Source organism: Papio anubis, chromosome 12 (assembly GCF_008728515.1).
Source record: "Papio anubis isolate 15944 chromosome 12, Panubis1.0, whole genome shotgun sequence".
NCBI classification, from domain to species: domain Eukaryota; kingdom Metazoa; phylum Chordata; class Mammalia; order Primates; family Cercopithecidae; genus Papio; species Papio anubis.
In genome coordinates, this window is record NC_044987.1 from 111,482,235 (window position 1) to 111,497,573 (window position 15,339).

A 15,339-nucleotide genomic window follows, 5' to 3' on the forward strand; every position below is an offset into this window, starting at 1 on the left:
AGGAGGGATGCTGGTATCTGCATTAGGTGCCTTAGTGCTGCAGAGAGAGCAGAGTCCCTAGACTCATGAGGGCCCAGCCAGGCCCCTGCCTGGAAGAACCAGGTACCTGTGGGGCTGAGAGAGGCAGGCCTGCAGCCCAGGGTGGTAGGAGGAGGCCAGAGTCCAGTGTCCTTTTCAGTGCCCCAGCCTGTCCATAGCAGCCTGGCCAGAGGGAGAAGGGCTGCCCATCTGCCTCAGGCCCAGGCCTCTCCCCTGGCAGCAGTTCTCAGCCCATGCAGAGCACAGCAAGCCAGGCCTGCTTCTGGCTGGGCCCCAGCCCTGCCCTGGATGAGCCCCAGGGCCCTGCCTTCCAGGGTGCTGGCCCTGCTCCCCTGACTGGTCCCCCTGGCCTGCAGATCACTGACTCAGAGGCAGCCCTGTCACCAGAGAAGGGAGGAGCCACCCGTTATTAAGAACTTATAATAGGCCAGACCATTTCTGCATCTTGGACCCTTGATCTCACACCAGCCTTGTGAAGTAGCTGTCAGCACCTGCTCTTACAGAAGAGGAAACTGAAGCTTAGAATGGCTGAATGACCTCCAGGCCCTTGCAGTCAGGAAGTGACACCGCAAGGGTTCAAACTCAAGCTTCCAGTCTCCAAAGGCCACACTGTTACAGCTTCATGCTCAGCTGAGGTTGAAGAGGGAACAGCTGCCGAGCACAGGAGCTCAGCCCCTAGACCCTGGCCCGCCACCACTTGACCTGCAGTGGGGGGGACCATGCTGTCCCATTGTACATTGGGGTTGTCCCCTCCGCAAACACTGTGGATTTCTCAGCGAATCCTCTCCCCATTGGAAAGTGTGTAATAGTCACTCAGGTGATGTTCCAAGTGAAGACAAACCTCCCAGCATCGCCAGAATCCAAGCTTCTTAATAAAATCTCAGCTGTCATCCCGTGACAGCTGGCAGGCCCAGTCACGTGGGCTCCAGCGCCTGGTGCCCTAGCCATTGGGTGCTGGCTCCCTCTGGTGGCCTGAGGCGCAGCTGCACCTAGTCGGGTGCCCAGCTCCCAGGCTGCCTCATCCTCACAGGGGAGGCTACTGTGTGCCTGGCACTGTTTGGGTGCTGGGGATACAGCCGTGGACCTCTCTGTGGTGATCACTGCCCAGCAGGGAGGTGGACAGCACATAGACAAGGCGAATAGGGCACATGGTGGAGCAGATGGGTGCTTTGGACCCACATGAAGCCAGGTGCCTGGGGGCCTGGGGAGCCCTCGCTGTTAGATGAGGTAGCAGGAGAGACCTCACTGTGACAGGACGTTTGAACAGAGGCCCAGAGGAGCAAGGGCCAGGCCATGCTGTCTCAGGTGCTGCTGAACATGCCGGCGGCAGATCAGAGAGACCAGGGCCAGGTGGGGTACACAGGGTGTTGCTGTAGGGTCTTAAAAAGAAAATGATGTGGCTCGACTTCTCTTAAAAGGGCCACTCTGTTGCTGAGCTGAGAGCATAGCGGCAAGTGCAAGGAGGCCAGTCAAGGCCACTATGGCAGTCCCAGGCAGAGCTTCCAGGGCGGGGGTAGGGGAGGTGAGGGAACGCCTGGAGTCCCGCTCTGAGTGAAGGGAAGCCGAGCACGTGTACTGACCGAGTAGCATGGCCGTGGGGGTGAGGGCTGAGGAGCCACAGACAGCTGCAAGCCAGAGGCCAAGCAACCAAGGGGCCTTGGGAAGACCTCAGGAGTGTTGGGGTACACAAGCAGGGAAGGGGTTTGGGAGCTGGCAGGTTGTCAGGCCTCCGAGGGAGGTGTTGGCTAGGCCATTGGATGGAAGCATCTGGGGGTTGGGGCAGGCCTGGGATGGATTCCTGAGCATGCAGATGGTGTCTAAAACACAAGACTGCATGAGTGCATGGAGGAGCCAGTGCCCCCAGAGGGACCCCAGGACCTCAGTGTTGGGGGCATCGCTGAGTAGGCCCTGCCCAGAGGGGAGATCCCAGAGGGGAGGGGGCCCCAGCCAGGTGGGGAGAGGGAAGGGCCCACAGGGTCAGGTGCTGCCAAGAGCTCAGTTAAGAGGAAGGCTAAGAGTGTCCAGTGGATTTGGTGACGTGGGGGTCACCAGGACTTAGCAAGGGTGATTTGGGAGAGGCAGTGGGGCTGAACGCCCAACTGGAACTGGTTCCAGGGACGGTGGCAGGAGACAGTTGTTCCCTCAGGGACTCCCTGGCCCTGAACTCTCTGTCACCCTACCCCAGGTGTTGCCTGTGTCCTGCGAGGCCGCGGTTCGCCCCTGGAGTCACCATCGAGGAAGACAACTGCTGTGGCTGTAACGCCATTGCCATCCGGCGCCACTTCCTGGATGAGAACATGACTGCGGTGGACATCGTCTATACCTCCTGCCACGATGCGGTGAGGCCAGGCAGGGCGGGAGCCTGGTGTCTGGAGCAGGCAGCTGAGGGCCTAGGGTGCTGAGGCTGTCCTTCCAGGCCAGCAGGAGCCCTTGCTTGGCTGGCACTGGCTGGCTGCAGCTTCCAGGCATCCCTAGCTGGGCAGACCAGAGGTGGCCCCCTCCTCCCCGAACCCTGGCCTACCTGCACCACCTCTGGGGCTGGGAAATCTGACATCAACCCCACACCCAGTGTTTGGGTTGCCGGGCCCTAGCCCTTTGGGGAAAGGAAGTGAGGGCAGAAGCAGGGAGGGGCAGACATCACCTGGACTGAGGGGCAAGTGGTGGCACTCAGGGCTGCCAGAGCCAGCAAGGAGCTGGGAGGGCAGGGCAGGCCTGTGACTGGGGTCGGGAGGAGATCCCCAGTGACCCTGGGAGCCCCTCAGCCTTTCCAGCGGCAGAGGCCCCGTGGCTGGTGGAGCCAGAGTTCCTGGCCGGGAAGGAGACCTGCCTAGGTCACTTTCCCCGAGTCTGGCCCCACCGGGGCCGCTCAGGCTCACGAGCTGCCCGCCTCCTAGGTCTACGAAACGCCCTTCTACGTGGCGGTGGACCATGACAAGAAGAAGGTGGTGATCAGTATCCGGGGGACCCTGTCCCCCAAGGTACGCTGCCCGTGGCTCCCAGCCCCCGGGGGTGCCTGCCTCCCTCTTCCTATCCTCTTTAGCCCACCCCTCACCTGTCTCCTCTCTCCCCAAGGATGCCCTGACTGACCTGACGGGTGACGCTGAGCGCCTCCCCGTGGAGGGGCACCACGGCACCTGGCTAGGCCACAAGGTACCCCACATCATGGACCCCAGAGCCCCTGGGCTTCTTTCCTCTCCTGCCAGCATGCAGAGGCGTGTATTGTTGGGGGCTCCTCCCTGCCTGCTGGGCTCACTGGAAGAGATTGGTCAGAGAGGCATGGATTAGTCTGGAAGGCCCATGCGGCCCTCTGCTGCGACCCCCACTGCCCTGCCCAGCCCAGAGCCCGTCCATGGAAGAGCCTGAGAGGCAGCTGGGAAGTGATCATAGCAGCTTCATTAGCCACACCGCCCCTCTGAGCCTCAGTTCCCACCTGTGAAATGGAAGTGACACGGTCAGCGTGTCTGCCAGCCGGGCTGTCACGAGGCCCAAAGGGAAAAATGGATGGGGCGGAGTTCCTGAGCTGCAGGTCACTGTGGGTTTGCTGGTCACTGGGAGGCCTCCCACCAACACCTGCTTCTGTTCCTGCCCACCCAGGGAATGGTCCTCTCAGCTGAGTACATCAAGAAGAAACTGGAGCAGGAGATGGTCCTCTCCCAGGCCTTTGGGCGAGACCTGGTGAGGCATTTTCCATGACACCAAGCCCTTGTCACACCTGGGTCCCCCTCCTCCAAGGCAGCAGAGAGAGGAGAGGATGGATGGGTGATGGAGCCTCGCACCTCCCACACAAGCCAGGCTCCTGCAACCTCTTCGAGCCTGGCTCCCAACCCCTCCTCTTTTGTGCCAGGTCCCGTGGGCGTCCTGCTCCGCCCCACCTACAGTCATTGGGCACCTGATTCATGCCAGACACCAGCAGCACAAAGATGATTCAGGGCAGGCGGCTTTTAAGCTTCATAGCTGCAGAATCATTTGTCAGAAGGAAACATGGAGAGGCTCAAAATACAGAGCAGAGAGAAGTGGGGAACTGAGGGAGGGGCGGGAACTGAGTCCTGCCCACTGGCCACGGTCTGTGCAGGTAGCTCCTGAGGTGCCACCAGCTGCCCTTTCCAAAGCAAAGCAGGCTCTGGCCTCAGGCGACTTCAGTCTAGTAGTGAAATGGTAGAGAGGTGGGGTCAGGTAACCACATGTTTATAGCAGAGTAATCACTGTAGTGATAAAAAAACTCCATCCCAGGTACAGATGCAATGACTAGAGGGAGCGAGCCACTCCTGGAAAATCAGGAGAGCTTCCCTAAGGATGTAACCTCTGAGCAAGGTTTGGAAGCATAAGTAAGAGTTTATTAGAACAGTCAGCCTAAGCAGTTGCTCTGTGGGGACCTAGCTTGGTTCTCTGTGCCCCAGCATTCACACAGCACAGACATGATCCCAGGACTCTGGGAAGGTGGGAAGACCCTCTGCCTCCCTTGGGTTGGCTAAGACAGTCACTTGGCAGGCAGCGGGGCAGGGCTCTCAGGCTTCTCTCGGTCTCCAGGGCCGCGGAACCAAACACTACGGCCTGATTGTGGTGGGCCACTCCCTGGGTGCGGGCACCGCTGCCATCCTCTCCTTCCTTCTGCGCCCACAGTACCCAACCCTCAAGTGCTTTGCCTACTCCCCACCAGGGGGCCTGCTGAGGTGAGCCATCTGGGGCCTCAGAATTGGCTGGGGCAGTTGGGACCAGTGGAGCCTGAGGGTTGGCTGGTACTAGGGGCTGGACTGGGAGTCTGACTTCTAGTCACATGGAGGTCTGGGAGTGGCTTGGAGAGTGGAGGGTGGGGGCTCTGAAATGCCGTGCGCCCCCCAGGATCTACCAGCAAAGCCTTACCAGCGGGAAAGACAGCGTAGGGGGCAGGCAGCCCAGCCTGCCACCAGCCAGCTCCCCGGGAGCCAACCCAGGAGTGCAAGAACAGGGCTTGCTCGTGGCTGGGCCCCCCGATTCCAGAACGCCACCACCCCTCCCCCTTGGCCTTAGCTTCTGCTTCGGCTTCCCTTGCAGTGAGGATGCGATGGAGTATTCCAAGGAGTTCGTGACTGCTGTGGTTCTGGGCAAAGACCTCGTCCCCAGGTGAGTCCTTCCCCCGACTCCACGGTCCCTTGCCAGGCTGTTCCTCTCTCCTCCAGGCCTCTACCCACCCCCTAGCCCCTGTGTCTCTCTCACTCCGATTCCTGTCTCTCAAGGGACTCCATGCCCCTCCCCACCCTTAGTTGCCCAGTGGTGAGAAGCCCAGGTGAACGCACGTGCTGGTGCCCTCCCTGCCTGTCCTTCCACTCCTCGGCTCTGCTCTGGGGAGCTGCTCTGTGGATGCCTCTCCACCCCATGACCCTGGCTGATGTGTCTTCTTGTTCCAGGGGCTAGGCGTGTGCCTGCTCCTCCGCCCCTCGCCCTGTACCTCTCGTAGCCCCTGACCAGGCCTGGCTGACGGCCCTGTCTCGCTCCCTCTCCAGGATTGGCCTCTCCCAGCTGGAAGGCTTCCGCAGACAGCTCCTGGACGTCCTGCAGCGAAGCACCAAGCCCAAAGTGAGCCCCCGCCTGGGCACCCTGCTTCTGTGCAGCCTCATCTGTCCCTGCCCTTGACCCCCACTGGTTTCTTGGGACAAAGCACAAAAGGCCCTGCCATGGGAGGCCAGGGCAGGGTGTGGCTGGTGTCATGGGAACTTTAGGATGTCAGACCCTCAGCATTCCCTAGGCTCAACCCATACAACCCCTGTCATTGTGCAGATAGGGAAACTGAGACCCAGAGTGGGAGGGACTTGCATTTGCTCAGATAACAAGTTAGAACAGAATCAGGATGGGAACCGAGAGGCTTCCATCACACAGAACTGGGAGCTGCCCACAGTCAGGAGAAAGTGATCTGGAGACTTTGAGCGGTGAGGAAAGGCCTCTGCTGAAGACTGAGATTCCCCAGGCTCAGAGAGGGCTGGGAATGACCTGTGGAGAGGATTTGGGTACAGTTTGTTCTCATTTTCTGCTGTGGCCAAGGGGAGAGGGTCAGCCCTTCCTAATCCGCATCAGGTCTCTGGAGGACACTGGCGGGCGGGTTGGCCAGGTGGGGGTGGGGATGTGGTGGCCAGGCACACTGAAGCAGGCCAGGCGCAGGAGGAGAGGGTCCTCTGTGTAGTCACCCCTCCTCGGCCCCTGCCCCCCACCCCCTGCCCTGGGCGAGCCCTCCGCCCATTCACCGTCTCAGCCCCGTCTGGACCGTTCCCAGCTTTGGTGCCCTAGACCCTGTGGCAGGCAGGGCCCTGGGCCAGGTACCAGGTGCCAGGCGGTGAGCAGGGCAGCAAAGCTTTGTGGGACTGTGCCTGCCTGGAGGAGCCTGGTTCTGGGGAGGTGGAACTGCTGCCACCAGATTAGTCCTGGGCTTTCGTCAGGCCAGGCCTGGCAGGTCCAGCTGGACTCAACTCCAGGGCGTGTTTTGTCTTGGACTTGCGGAGTGACCCAGAATAAGTCCCTTCCCCTCACTGGGCCTGTCTCCCCATCTACTAGATTAGGGGTTGGCTGGGCTTCCAGCCCCTTGCCAGCCCTGAAATTCAACAATTCCATGTCATCTGTCCCTGGCACCTTATTGGCCGTCTGGCCACCGTGCACCTCAGCCACTGCCTCTTCAGGTGGGCACCGACCTTTAATGCTCCGGCCACTGCCCTTCCCCTGCCCCTTTGCCATCTCACCACCCACCTCTCACCTGCTGAGCCCTCCTTCTCAGTCCCCCTGCCCCTGCCCCCCAACCAGTGCCACTTAGCTCTGTCCCCATCTCTCCCACTCCACCCCACACAGTGGCGGATCATCGTGGGGGCCACCAAATGCATCCCCAAGTCGGAACTGCCCGAGGAGGTAGAGGTGACCACCCTGGCCAGCACGCGGCTCTGGACCCACCCCAGCGATCTAACTATCGCCCTCTCAGCCAGCACTCCACTCTACCCGCCTGGCCGCATCATCCACGTGGTCCACAACCACCCTGCGGAGCAGTGCTGGTAGGTTCTGCCAGGGTCTGCTGCTGCAGGGGGTAGCGGCCTTGGAGGGCAGGGCCGGCCTTGGCTTAGTCACCTCTCGGGGCTGGGGGTGGGGGCTGGGAGAAGATGGCCCAGGGCTTCCATGGCAGGATTTCCCCAGCATCGGGCTCTGGAAATGGAACAAAAGGCCAGCTCTGAGCAGGACTGCAGGCGTCTCTCTCCATAGTTTGGCTTCGCCTCCAGTGTCAGCCCTTCCCTGGTGTCCCCCAGGGCAACTCTCCCCACTCATGGTCCATTTAAAAGTAGGTGCCCTGGAGGGCTCACCCCTTAGGCCCTGGCCAGCTCACACCTCAGTTGTCACTTGGCTTCATCAAGGGGATTCCTCGAAGACAGCTGTGAGCGAGGTGGGGGCCGCGCCAGGAAAGAGAACAGGAGCAGGCAAGTGGGCAGACCTTTCCCACTGCGCTCCTTCAGACAGCTGGGCTCTGGCTCCTCCCTCCAGGGTCCGCTTCCTCGCCTGACACAAAGCTGGTGAGCTGGGCCCTGCAGCAGGTGGAACGGGTGTGACCCAGGCCAAAAGCTGGTCGAAGGCTGTGGAGGGACCATGGCTGAGGCTCAAGGTCAGCCTTTCCCAGGCTGAGGGCAGGGCAGGAGCCAGGCCGGGGAACAGAGCCCTGCTGCCAGGCAGGCCAGGGGCCTCCAAACCATACCAGCCCTGCTGAGCAGGGCAGAGAGCAGAGCCAGGAGCTGAGGGCCAGGCCACCACCCTATCCTTAACTCCCCTCTGCCCACGTTCCTCTCAGCTGCTGTGAGCAGGAGGAGCCCACGTACTTCGCCATCTGGGGCGACAACAAGGCCTTCAATGAGGTGATCATCTCGCCAGCCATGCTGCACGAGCACCTGCCCTATGTGGTCATGGAGGGGCTCAACAAGGTGAGGCAGTTCCCAGCAGGGTGTCACCAGGGAACAAGGCACTGTCACCCCATCAGAACCCCGTAAGCACCGTCGGATCACTGCCCCATTTTACAGACATGGGTGCTGGGGCTCAGAGAAGTAGGTAGCTGGGCCAGAAAGCCCCACTCAAATACTTCAACCTCACACCCCTGGCTCTCTCCACATCACCACGTTGCCCCATGGTGGGGAGGAGATAAGGAGACTCCCAGGGGCCTGTCCCTTAGGCAGGCTCAGCTCAGAGGCCCTGAAGGCCACCTGGCACTTAACAGATGCATGGGCAAGCAGCGACAGCCACAGCCACTCCCTGTCTGCGGAAAGGCTGAAGGCAGGCAGGGCAGGAGCACTCGCTGGGCTGTGGGGCAAGTTGTGACCAGATGGGCAAGTCTCAGGCCTTGGGGAGTGGTGCCCTCGGGAGGAGGAGAGTGGGACCCAGGTGACTCCATGAGGCTCTGCTTAGCCTGAGAGGCCTGGGCCCTGGCTCCACATTGGCCCCAGAATGGGGCCTGGTGTCCCACCACCAGCCTCCTCTGTCCTGTCCTCAGGTGCTGGAGAACTACAATAAGGGGAAGACCGCTCTGCTTTCTGCTGCCAAGGTCATGGTGAGCCCTACCGAGGTGGACCTAACTCCTGAGCTCATCTTCCAGCAGCAGCCACTCCCCACGGGGCCACCCATGCCCGCTGGCCTCGCCCTGGAGCTGCCAACTGCAGACCACCGCAACAGCAGCGTCAGGTGAGCCTTGGCTACTCGCAGCCCCACCCCAGGGTGAGTGTGGTTCAGAGCACATAAACTTGTGTGCATGTGCATTTTGTGCATGCACTGGGCTCAGCTCTGCACACGTGCCCAGGAGGGGTCAAACTCCCGCTCTGTGCTCCAGAGCTCTTGCTGTGCTCCAACTGTCCCCCAGCCTGCTGTCCCTGAATCCCACATGGGCCAGGGGAGGCACACAGACCCACAAACCCTGGGCCACAAAAGCACAGATTCTCTCTTTTTTTCTTTTTCCTTTTTTTTTTATGAGATGAAGTCTCGCTCTTCTCCCCCAGGCTGGAGTGCAGTGGCGCAATCTTGGCTCACTGCCACTTCTGCCTCCTGGGTTCAAGCGATTCTCCTGCCTCAGCCTCCCACATAGCTGGGATTACAGGCACCTGCCACCACGCCCAGCTAATTTTTGTATTTTTAGTAGAGATGGGGTTTCACCATGTTGGCCAGGCTGGTCTCAAACTCCTGACCTCAGGTGATCCGCCTGCCTCAGCCTCCCAAAGTGCTGGGATTACAGGCATGAGCCACCGTGCCTGGCCTGCACAGATTCACTCTTTCACACTTAGACCCAAACAGATGGACACGCATTTACTTCCATATTTGTATCGAAGCTTACACACATACATTATTAGTTATAATTACACATGCTACCCCCTGTAGACATGCACATGTACAAGACACCAAGACAAAGGTGGAGACACATATACAAGGACACACGTGGACAGGCAGCCACTCATGGAAATGCATGAATACACCCGTGCGCAGACCCAGACACACAGGCCAGCTGACATACACAGACATCTGGTCTACACAGTCATACACATGAACAGAGGTGTGCACACATACAGGGGCGTGCACACATGCTCACAGGGGCGTGCACACGTGCTCACAGGGGCATGTACACGTGCTTACAGGGGTGTGCACACATACAGGAGTGTGCACACATGCTCACAGGGGCATGCACACGTGCTCACAGGGGCGTGCACACATGCAGGGGCACACACACATGCTCACAGGGGCGTGCACACATGCAGGGGCACACACACATGCTCACAGGGGCGCGCACGTGCGGGCCACAGCACCCTTCCTATTCACACACTCTTTGAGGGTTGCAAGGCTCTTAAGTGGTAGTCCTTCCAGGGGAGGATTGTCCTGCCTTTCTAGGACCTTCCCACATAGACCCTGCCTGCTTGGTCACAGATCTGGTCAAGAGGCTGCTTCCTGGCCCTTGGTAGGGACACCTGGACGTCTCTCCCTGCCATTTGTGCATTTCCTGTGGCAGCTGCACAACCAGATGAAGGAGCCAGTGTCCATTTCCGGCTGCAGTGACTGCTGCAAGCCACTCACTTCCTGCCTCATCACTCACTCCCTGCAGGCTGGTCTGTGGAGCCCCAGGCTCCCCACCCAGCAGAGGCCTGCAGCCCATGGGAGAGACCAGGAGGAGACCCGGATGAGGAAGGAAGTGATGAGATCCCTGGGAGTGGCACCCAGGGGTGCTGGCTCTGAGATTGGCACGGAACCAGTCGGGCAGCTCTGGGCAGGGCTCTCTCCCTTCCCTGTCTCCTCCCTGCTGCCCTCTGTCCTTCCTTCCCTCCTTCCCTCCCTCCCACTGTCTCTCTCATTCCACTGTGGCCTCATGAGTGACCTGGAGCAGCCAGTCTCTTGGAGCCTCATTCTCGCATCGGTACAATGACAGGAGTTCTGGTGCAGAGAACCCCAGCGGCACTCCTGAAGTCCTAGTGCTGCCAGCAGGGCCTTAGCCCCTTAGGGACCCCCCACCATGGCTCAACCCAGCATCAACTATTTTGTCTTCTATCTTGGATTCTTGTGAGTTGTTTTTAAAAAGTAATCATTCCTGGCCAGGCGCGGTGGCTCACGCCTATAATCCCAGCACTTTGGGAGGCCAAAGTGGGTGGATCGCCTGAGGTCAGGAGTTCAAGACCAGCCTGGCCAATGTGGTGAAACTCCCGTCTCTACTAAAAATATAAAAATTAGCCGGACGTGGTGGCGCATGCCTGTGATCCCATCTACTCAGGAGGCTGAGACAGGAGAATCGCTTGAACCTGCCTGGGAGGCGGAGGTTGCAGTGAGCTGAGATTGCACTATTACACTCCAGCCTGAGTGACAGCGCGACTCCGTCTCAAAAATAAAAATAAAAAAATAAGCATTCCCTGCCCCAAACCATCAACAACTGCTAAATTAACTGTACCCTTTATTCCCTGCAAGTTCTTTTTAGCCAGGGAGCTGGAATTCAGTCTCCTCTCCCTTCTGAGTCTCATACCCCCTGCTCTCCCCTCCCTCTGCAGGAGCAAGTCCCAGTCTGAGATGAGCCTGGAGGGCTTCTCAGAGGGACGGCTGCTGTCGCCGGTGGTTGCGGCAGCGGCAGCCCGCCAGGACCCGGTGGAGCTGCTGCTGCTGTCCACCCAGGAGCGGCTGGCAGCAGAGCTCCAGGCCCGGCGGGCACCACTGGCCACCATGGAGAGCCTCTCGGACACTGAGTCCCTGTACAGCTTCGACTCGCGCCGCTCCTCGGGCTTCCGCAGCATCCGAGGCTCGCCCAGCCTCCACGCTGTGCTGGAGCGTGATGAAGGCCACCTCTTCTACATTGACCCTGCCATCCCTGAGGAAAACCCATCCCTGAGCTCGCGCACCGAGCTGCTGGCGGCTGACAGCCTGTCCAAGCACTCGCAGGACACGCAGCCCCTGGAGGTGGCCCTGGGCAGCGGGGGCGTCACTCCTGAGCGGCCCCCCAGTGCCTCGGCCAATGATGAGGAAGAGGTTGGGGGTGGGGGTGGCGGACTGGCCTCCCGCGGGGAGCTGGCGCTGCACAACGGGCGCCTGGGGGACTCGCCCAGTCCTCAGGTGCTGGAATTCGCCGAGTTTATCGACAGCCTCTTCAACCTGGACAGCAAGAGCAGCTCCTTCCAGGACCTCTACTGCATGGTGGTGCCTGAGAGTCCCACCAGCGACTATGCCGAGGGCCCCAAGTCCCCCAGCCAGCAAGAGATCCTGCTCCGTGCCCAGTTTGAGCCCAACTTGGTGCCCAAGCCCCCACGGCTCTTTGCCGGCTCGGCCGACCCCTCCTCGGGCATCTCGCTCTCGCCCTCCTTCCCGCTCAGCTCCTCGGGTGAGCTCATGGACCTGACGCCCACGGGCCTCAGTAGCCAGGAATGCCTGGCAGCTGACAAGATCCGGACTTCTACCCCCACTGGCCACGGAGCCAGCCCCGCCAAGCAAGATGAGCTGGTCATCTCAGCACGCTAGCACCCTTGTTGTGTGGCCAGCCGGGCCCAGGCAGGAGCAGGTGGCCCCGTGGGCACCTGGTGCCTGTCCCCTGCCAGGCAGCTTTGAGGACAGACCCCGCAGGGGCAGTTTAGCTTCAGGCACAGGCATCGCTGCTGAGCTGGGGGTCCGCATCCCTACCTCAGCTTAGGACCCCCAGAGCCAAGGTGGCTGGGATCTGGCCCCGCAGATGGGGAAAGATGGGAAAGGGTGTGGAGTGGGGAGGAGCCTGGGCAGCCTGCTGGGTGGGCCACACTTAGCCTGACTGGCCTCCATGGGGGCATTCTGGCACCCCCTGCTCCAGGACAGGCCATGGGCAAGCTGCCTCCCATCACTGCCTGCTGGCTGCTCTCCCAGGGGCCGGGGGCCGGGGGGAGAGCAGTGTCCCGCACACATGTATTCTCATCTGTGGTCCAGGCTGGCATCTGCCCTGGCCACCCCCCAGATCTGGTGCCTGCTGGCCAGCCCCCTGGGGTGCCCCTGCCAAGGTGGCCTGCAGTGCTGTACATGTTTACAGAAGCTGCTGGGCTTGGCCCAGGACGTGTTCTGGGCTTGCAAGCCCCCTGCCCACTCGTGTTCAGTAGCCCTCCTCCGCGCAGGGCCCAAGGCAGCCAGGGGCCTGGAGGGGCCAGAGGAGGGTGGGGTCAGGGCCGCCCCTTCTCTGCCTTGTGCCTCTCATGCTGCCTCCTCTGCTCATGGGTCCTGGGCACCCAGGCCTGCCCTGCCTGCTGGCTGCTTCCTGGCTTACCTTCTACCCCCAAGGATCCTGGCCACCCAAAGGGTGGTGGGCACTGCTGTGACCACCCCAGCTGCAGAGTCAGTGCCCTGGGCAGAAGGAAGGCACCGAGAGCTCCCTTCCTCTGAGGGCCCCACCTGACCCCTTGGTGTCACCCCCACCATGCCTAGGCAGCTCTGGGCCCGGGGATCTGGAACCATCACACCCTGGTCCCCCTCAGCTTTCCCTCCTCGCTGGCCTGGGCACCCTCTTGGGAGCAGGCCTTCCTTCCTCCCACTCTCAATGTCATGTTGTTAGGAGGTGGGGCCAAGAGTGGGGTATGGTGGGCATTGGTTGGAGACCTCTGTCTACTGCCCAGGGAGGGGCCTAGGGCTGGGAGCAGTCCTGGTTTAGCCTGAGGTCCCCATAGGGGTTCCTTCCCTGCTGGGTTTGGGAAGCAGTTAGGGAGGTAGCGACCCGGTGTTTCTCCAGAAGCGGGGTGGGAGGGTGTGCATGCTAGTGTCAGCGCGTGTGCATGTGCATGAGTGTGCACCGTTCCTGAGGAAGGGGCTGCTGGGGCCGCCCACCCTACCTGCCCTGCCTGCCTGCTGTCCCTCCCAGCCTGCCAAGGAAATGGTCAGGGAGCATGATGGGGCCTTCGAGGCAGGGCTGCAGGGACAAGCTCAGCTTTAGACACCATCTGTTCCTATCGCGCCTGCTGCTCTGACCCCTGGTTTGGAAAACTGGTGTGTACCAAGGCGCTGACTGCACGGCTGACCGCCTGCTCGTGCCTTCATTCTGCGGTGGCATGGTCCCTCCCACTCTGGCCCCGCCTGCAGCCTCCCTGAGTGGCCTAGGCTCCCCTGACGAAGAGCCCCCCATCTCATGATCACTGGTACCTGGGGGCCTGAATGCTGGCCCCCGGCTCCCCACACAGCTGGGACTGGCCCGGATGGCTGTCCTGGGAACCCCTGCCCACCCTGACAGAGGGAGCTGGGCCTCCTCTCATCCTGTGTAACTCCCACCTTCACCAGACTCAAGGACACCCTGGCCCTGCTGAGGCATAGCTTCAGCCCAGCACAGAAACAAGAGAAAATCAGTGGCTCTTGAGAGTTTAGCAAACAAGATAGACTCTCAGAGGAAAGATCTGACAAGTACCCCGGCCAGTCACAGGGAGAGACTTGATGTCTGGTCTTTTAATTCCTCCTCTGCCAGGGTGGGTCCTGGGACCTCTAATGTGGGCATGTCGCCCACCCCAGGACTGAGCCATCAGGGACAGACCCCCCACCCCCAAGGCTGCAGCCACACCTTCAGGCTTGGGGCTGGGGCAGGCTTGGGCTTAGTCCTGGGCACCCAGGGGCAGCCCACCCCTAATCTGCCTCCTATCCACCTTGCCCCTGAAGGATGGGCCTGCTGCACGTCTCCCTCCTCCACCCCATACCACACTGGGGGATCTGAGCCACCCCCCTCAGCCCGGTTCGGCTCAGACCGACCCCCACTCCATCCCCAGACCTGCAGCACAAGTATGCGGGCCTGTCCACCCAGGGGCCTAGGCGACTCCATATGCAATCAGTAGCGAGCAGCCGGGCCCCACAGACCCTCATGCACTTTACGTGCCATTCTCCCCAGACTTTTTTTGTACTTAATGTATGAAAGATCCAAACTAATATTGTAAAAAGAAGAGAAATTAATATAGCTTATTCTATAAATATATCTGTATATAAAGGTTTCTGTATATTGTATAGAGCTGTGTATAAACCGGATGTAGAAGCACGCTGGCTGCCTCGAATGTCTTTGCTTCAGGTGGGGACTGTGTAGAAACTTGATGTTGAGGTTGCAGCAGAGCAGGGGGTGGGCATGGGGCAGGGGGCCAGGAGGGCCTCTGCCACTGTTCCTTGGATGGAACAGAAGGCCGAAGGGGGAAACAGATTCCTTGGGACCAGAGCCCGTTTCACCCCAAGATGCAAGGTGTGTTTGGGTGGTTCAGGTTCAGCCCTTTGTCTGTACTGGGTTAGAGCTTTGCTTCTCAGAGTTCACGGTGCTCATGACTCACTGGGGCGCTTGCTAAATGCAGGTGCGGGTTCAGTGGTCCAGGATGGAGCCCAGGTATAGATTTCTAACCTGCTCCTGCTCGGCCAGTGCCCTGGCCCAGGGCCACACTTTGAGTTGCAGAGAGGGAGTAGAAGACCCTCGAAGCCCCCTGTGAATGAGGGCAGCCACTTGCGGAGTCCTGCCTGTGTGAGAGATGTGCCAGCGGGTGCACGTTCATACTGCAGCCTGGAAAGATATAGCTTGCTGGCCACCCCTTCCTCCCTGAGGGGTCTGAGGCTCAGAGAGGATAAGCTGGCCAAGACTGCTGAGCCAGCGATTGGGGGACTGGGCTGGTCTGACCATGCCCACCTCCCTCCCCAACAATGCAGACAGCTAGGGCAGGCAGGGGTGGGAGATCCCAGTGGGACAGCACTGAAATGCAGGGCCCACCAGACGTCTTTGCTGAGGGCTTTCCTAAGAGGGCACAAAACACCTGGCCAGGGCCAGCACAGCCCAGGAACCCCAGCCCAGCCTAGCTTCGGGGCAGTGAGGCCTGGGGAGTGGCTGGAAGGCCC

General features: G+C 60.5%; 1 protein-coding gene across 4 annotated transcripts in view; it reads left to right on the forward strand.

Annotated features, from left to right (window-relative positions):
• The window catches only part of DAGLA (diacylglycerol lipase alpha), a 67,214-nt gene extending 52,708 nt beyond the window's left edge, over positions 1 to 14,506 (forward strand). For all 4 annotated transcript variants that reach the window (XM_003909724.5, XM_009185874.3, XM_009185872.4 and 1 more), the window contains 11 exons: positions 2,225 to 2,378; positions 2,934 to 3,017; positions 3,112 to 3,189; positions 3,634 to 3,714; positions 4,567 to 4,709; positions 5,071 to 5,139; positions 5,520 to 5,592; positions 6,850 to 7,046; positions 7,829 to 7,958; positions 8,522 to 8,709; positions 11,043 to 14,506. In XM_003909724.5, the coding sequence (XP_003909773.1) occupies positions 2,225 to 2,378; positions 2,934 to 3,017; positions 3,112 to 3,189; positions 3,634 to 3,714; positions 4,567 to 4,709; positions 5,071 to 5,139; positions 5,520 to 5,592; positions 6,850 to 7,046; positions 7,829 to 7,958; positions 8,522 to 8,709; positions 11,043 to 12,000 (2,155 nt within the window). In that variant the 3' untranslated portion in view covers positions 12,001 to 14,506. The remainder of the gene's footprint in view (positions 1 to 2,224; positions 2,379 to 2,933; positions 3,018 to 3,111; positions 3,190 to 3,633; positions 3,715 to 4,566; positions 4,710 to 5,070; positions 5,140 to 5,519; positions 5,593 to 6,849; positions 7,047 to 7,828; positions 7,959 to 8,521; positions 8,710 to 11,042) is intronic.
• The last annotated feature ends 833 nt before the right edge of the window (positions 14,507 to 15,339 follow it).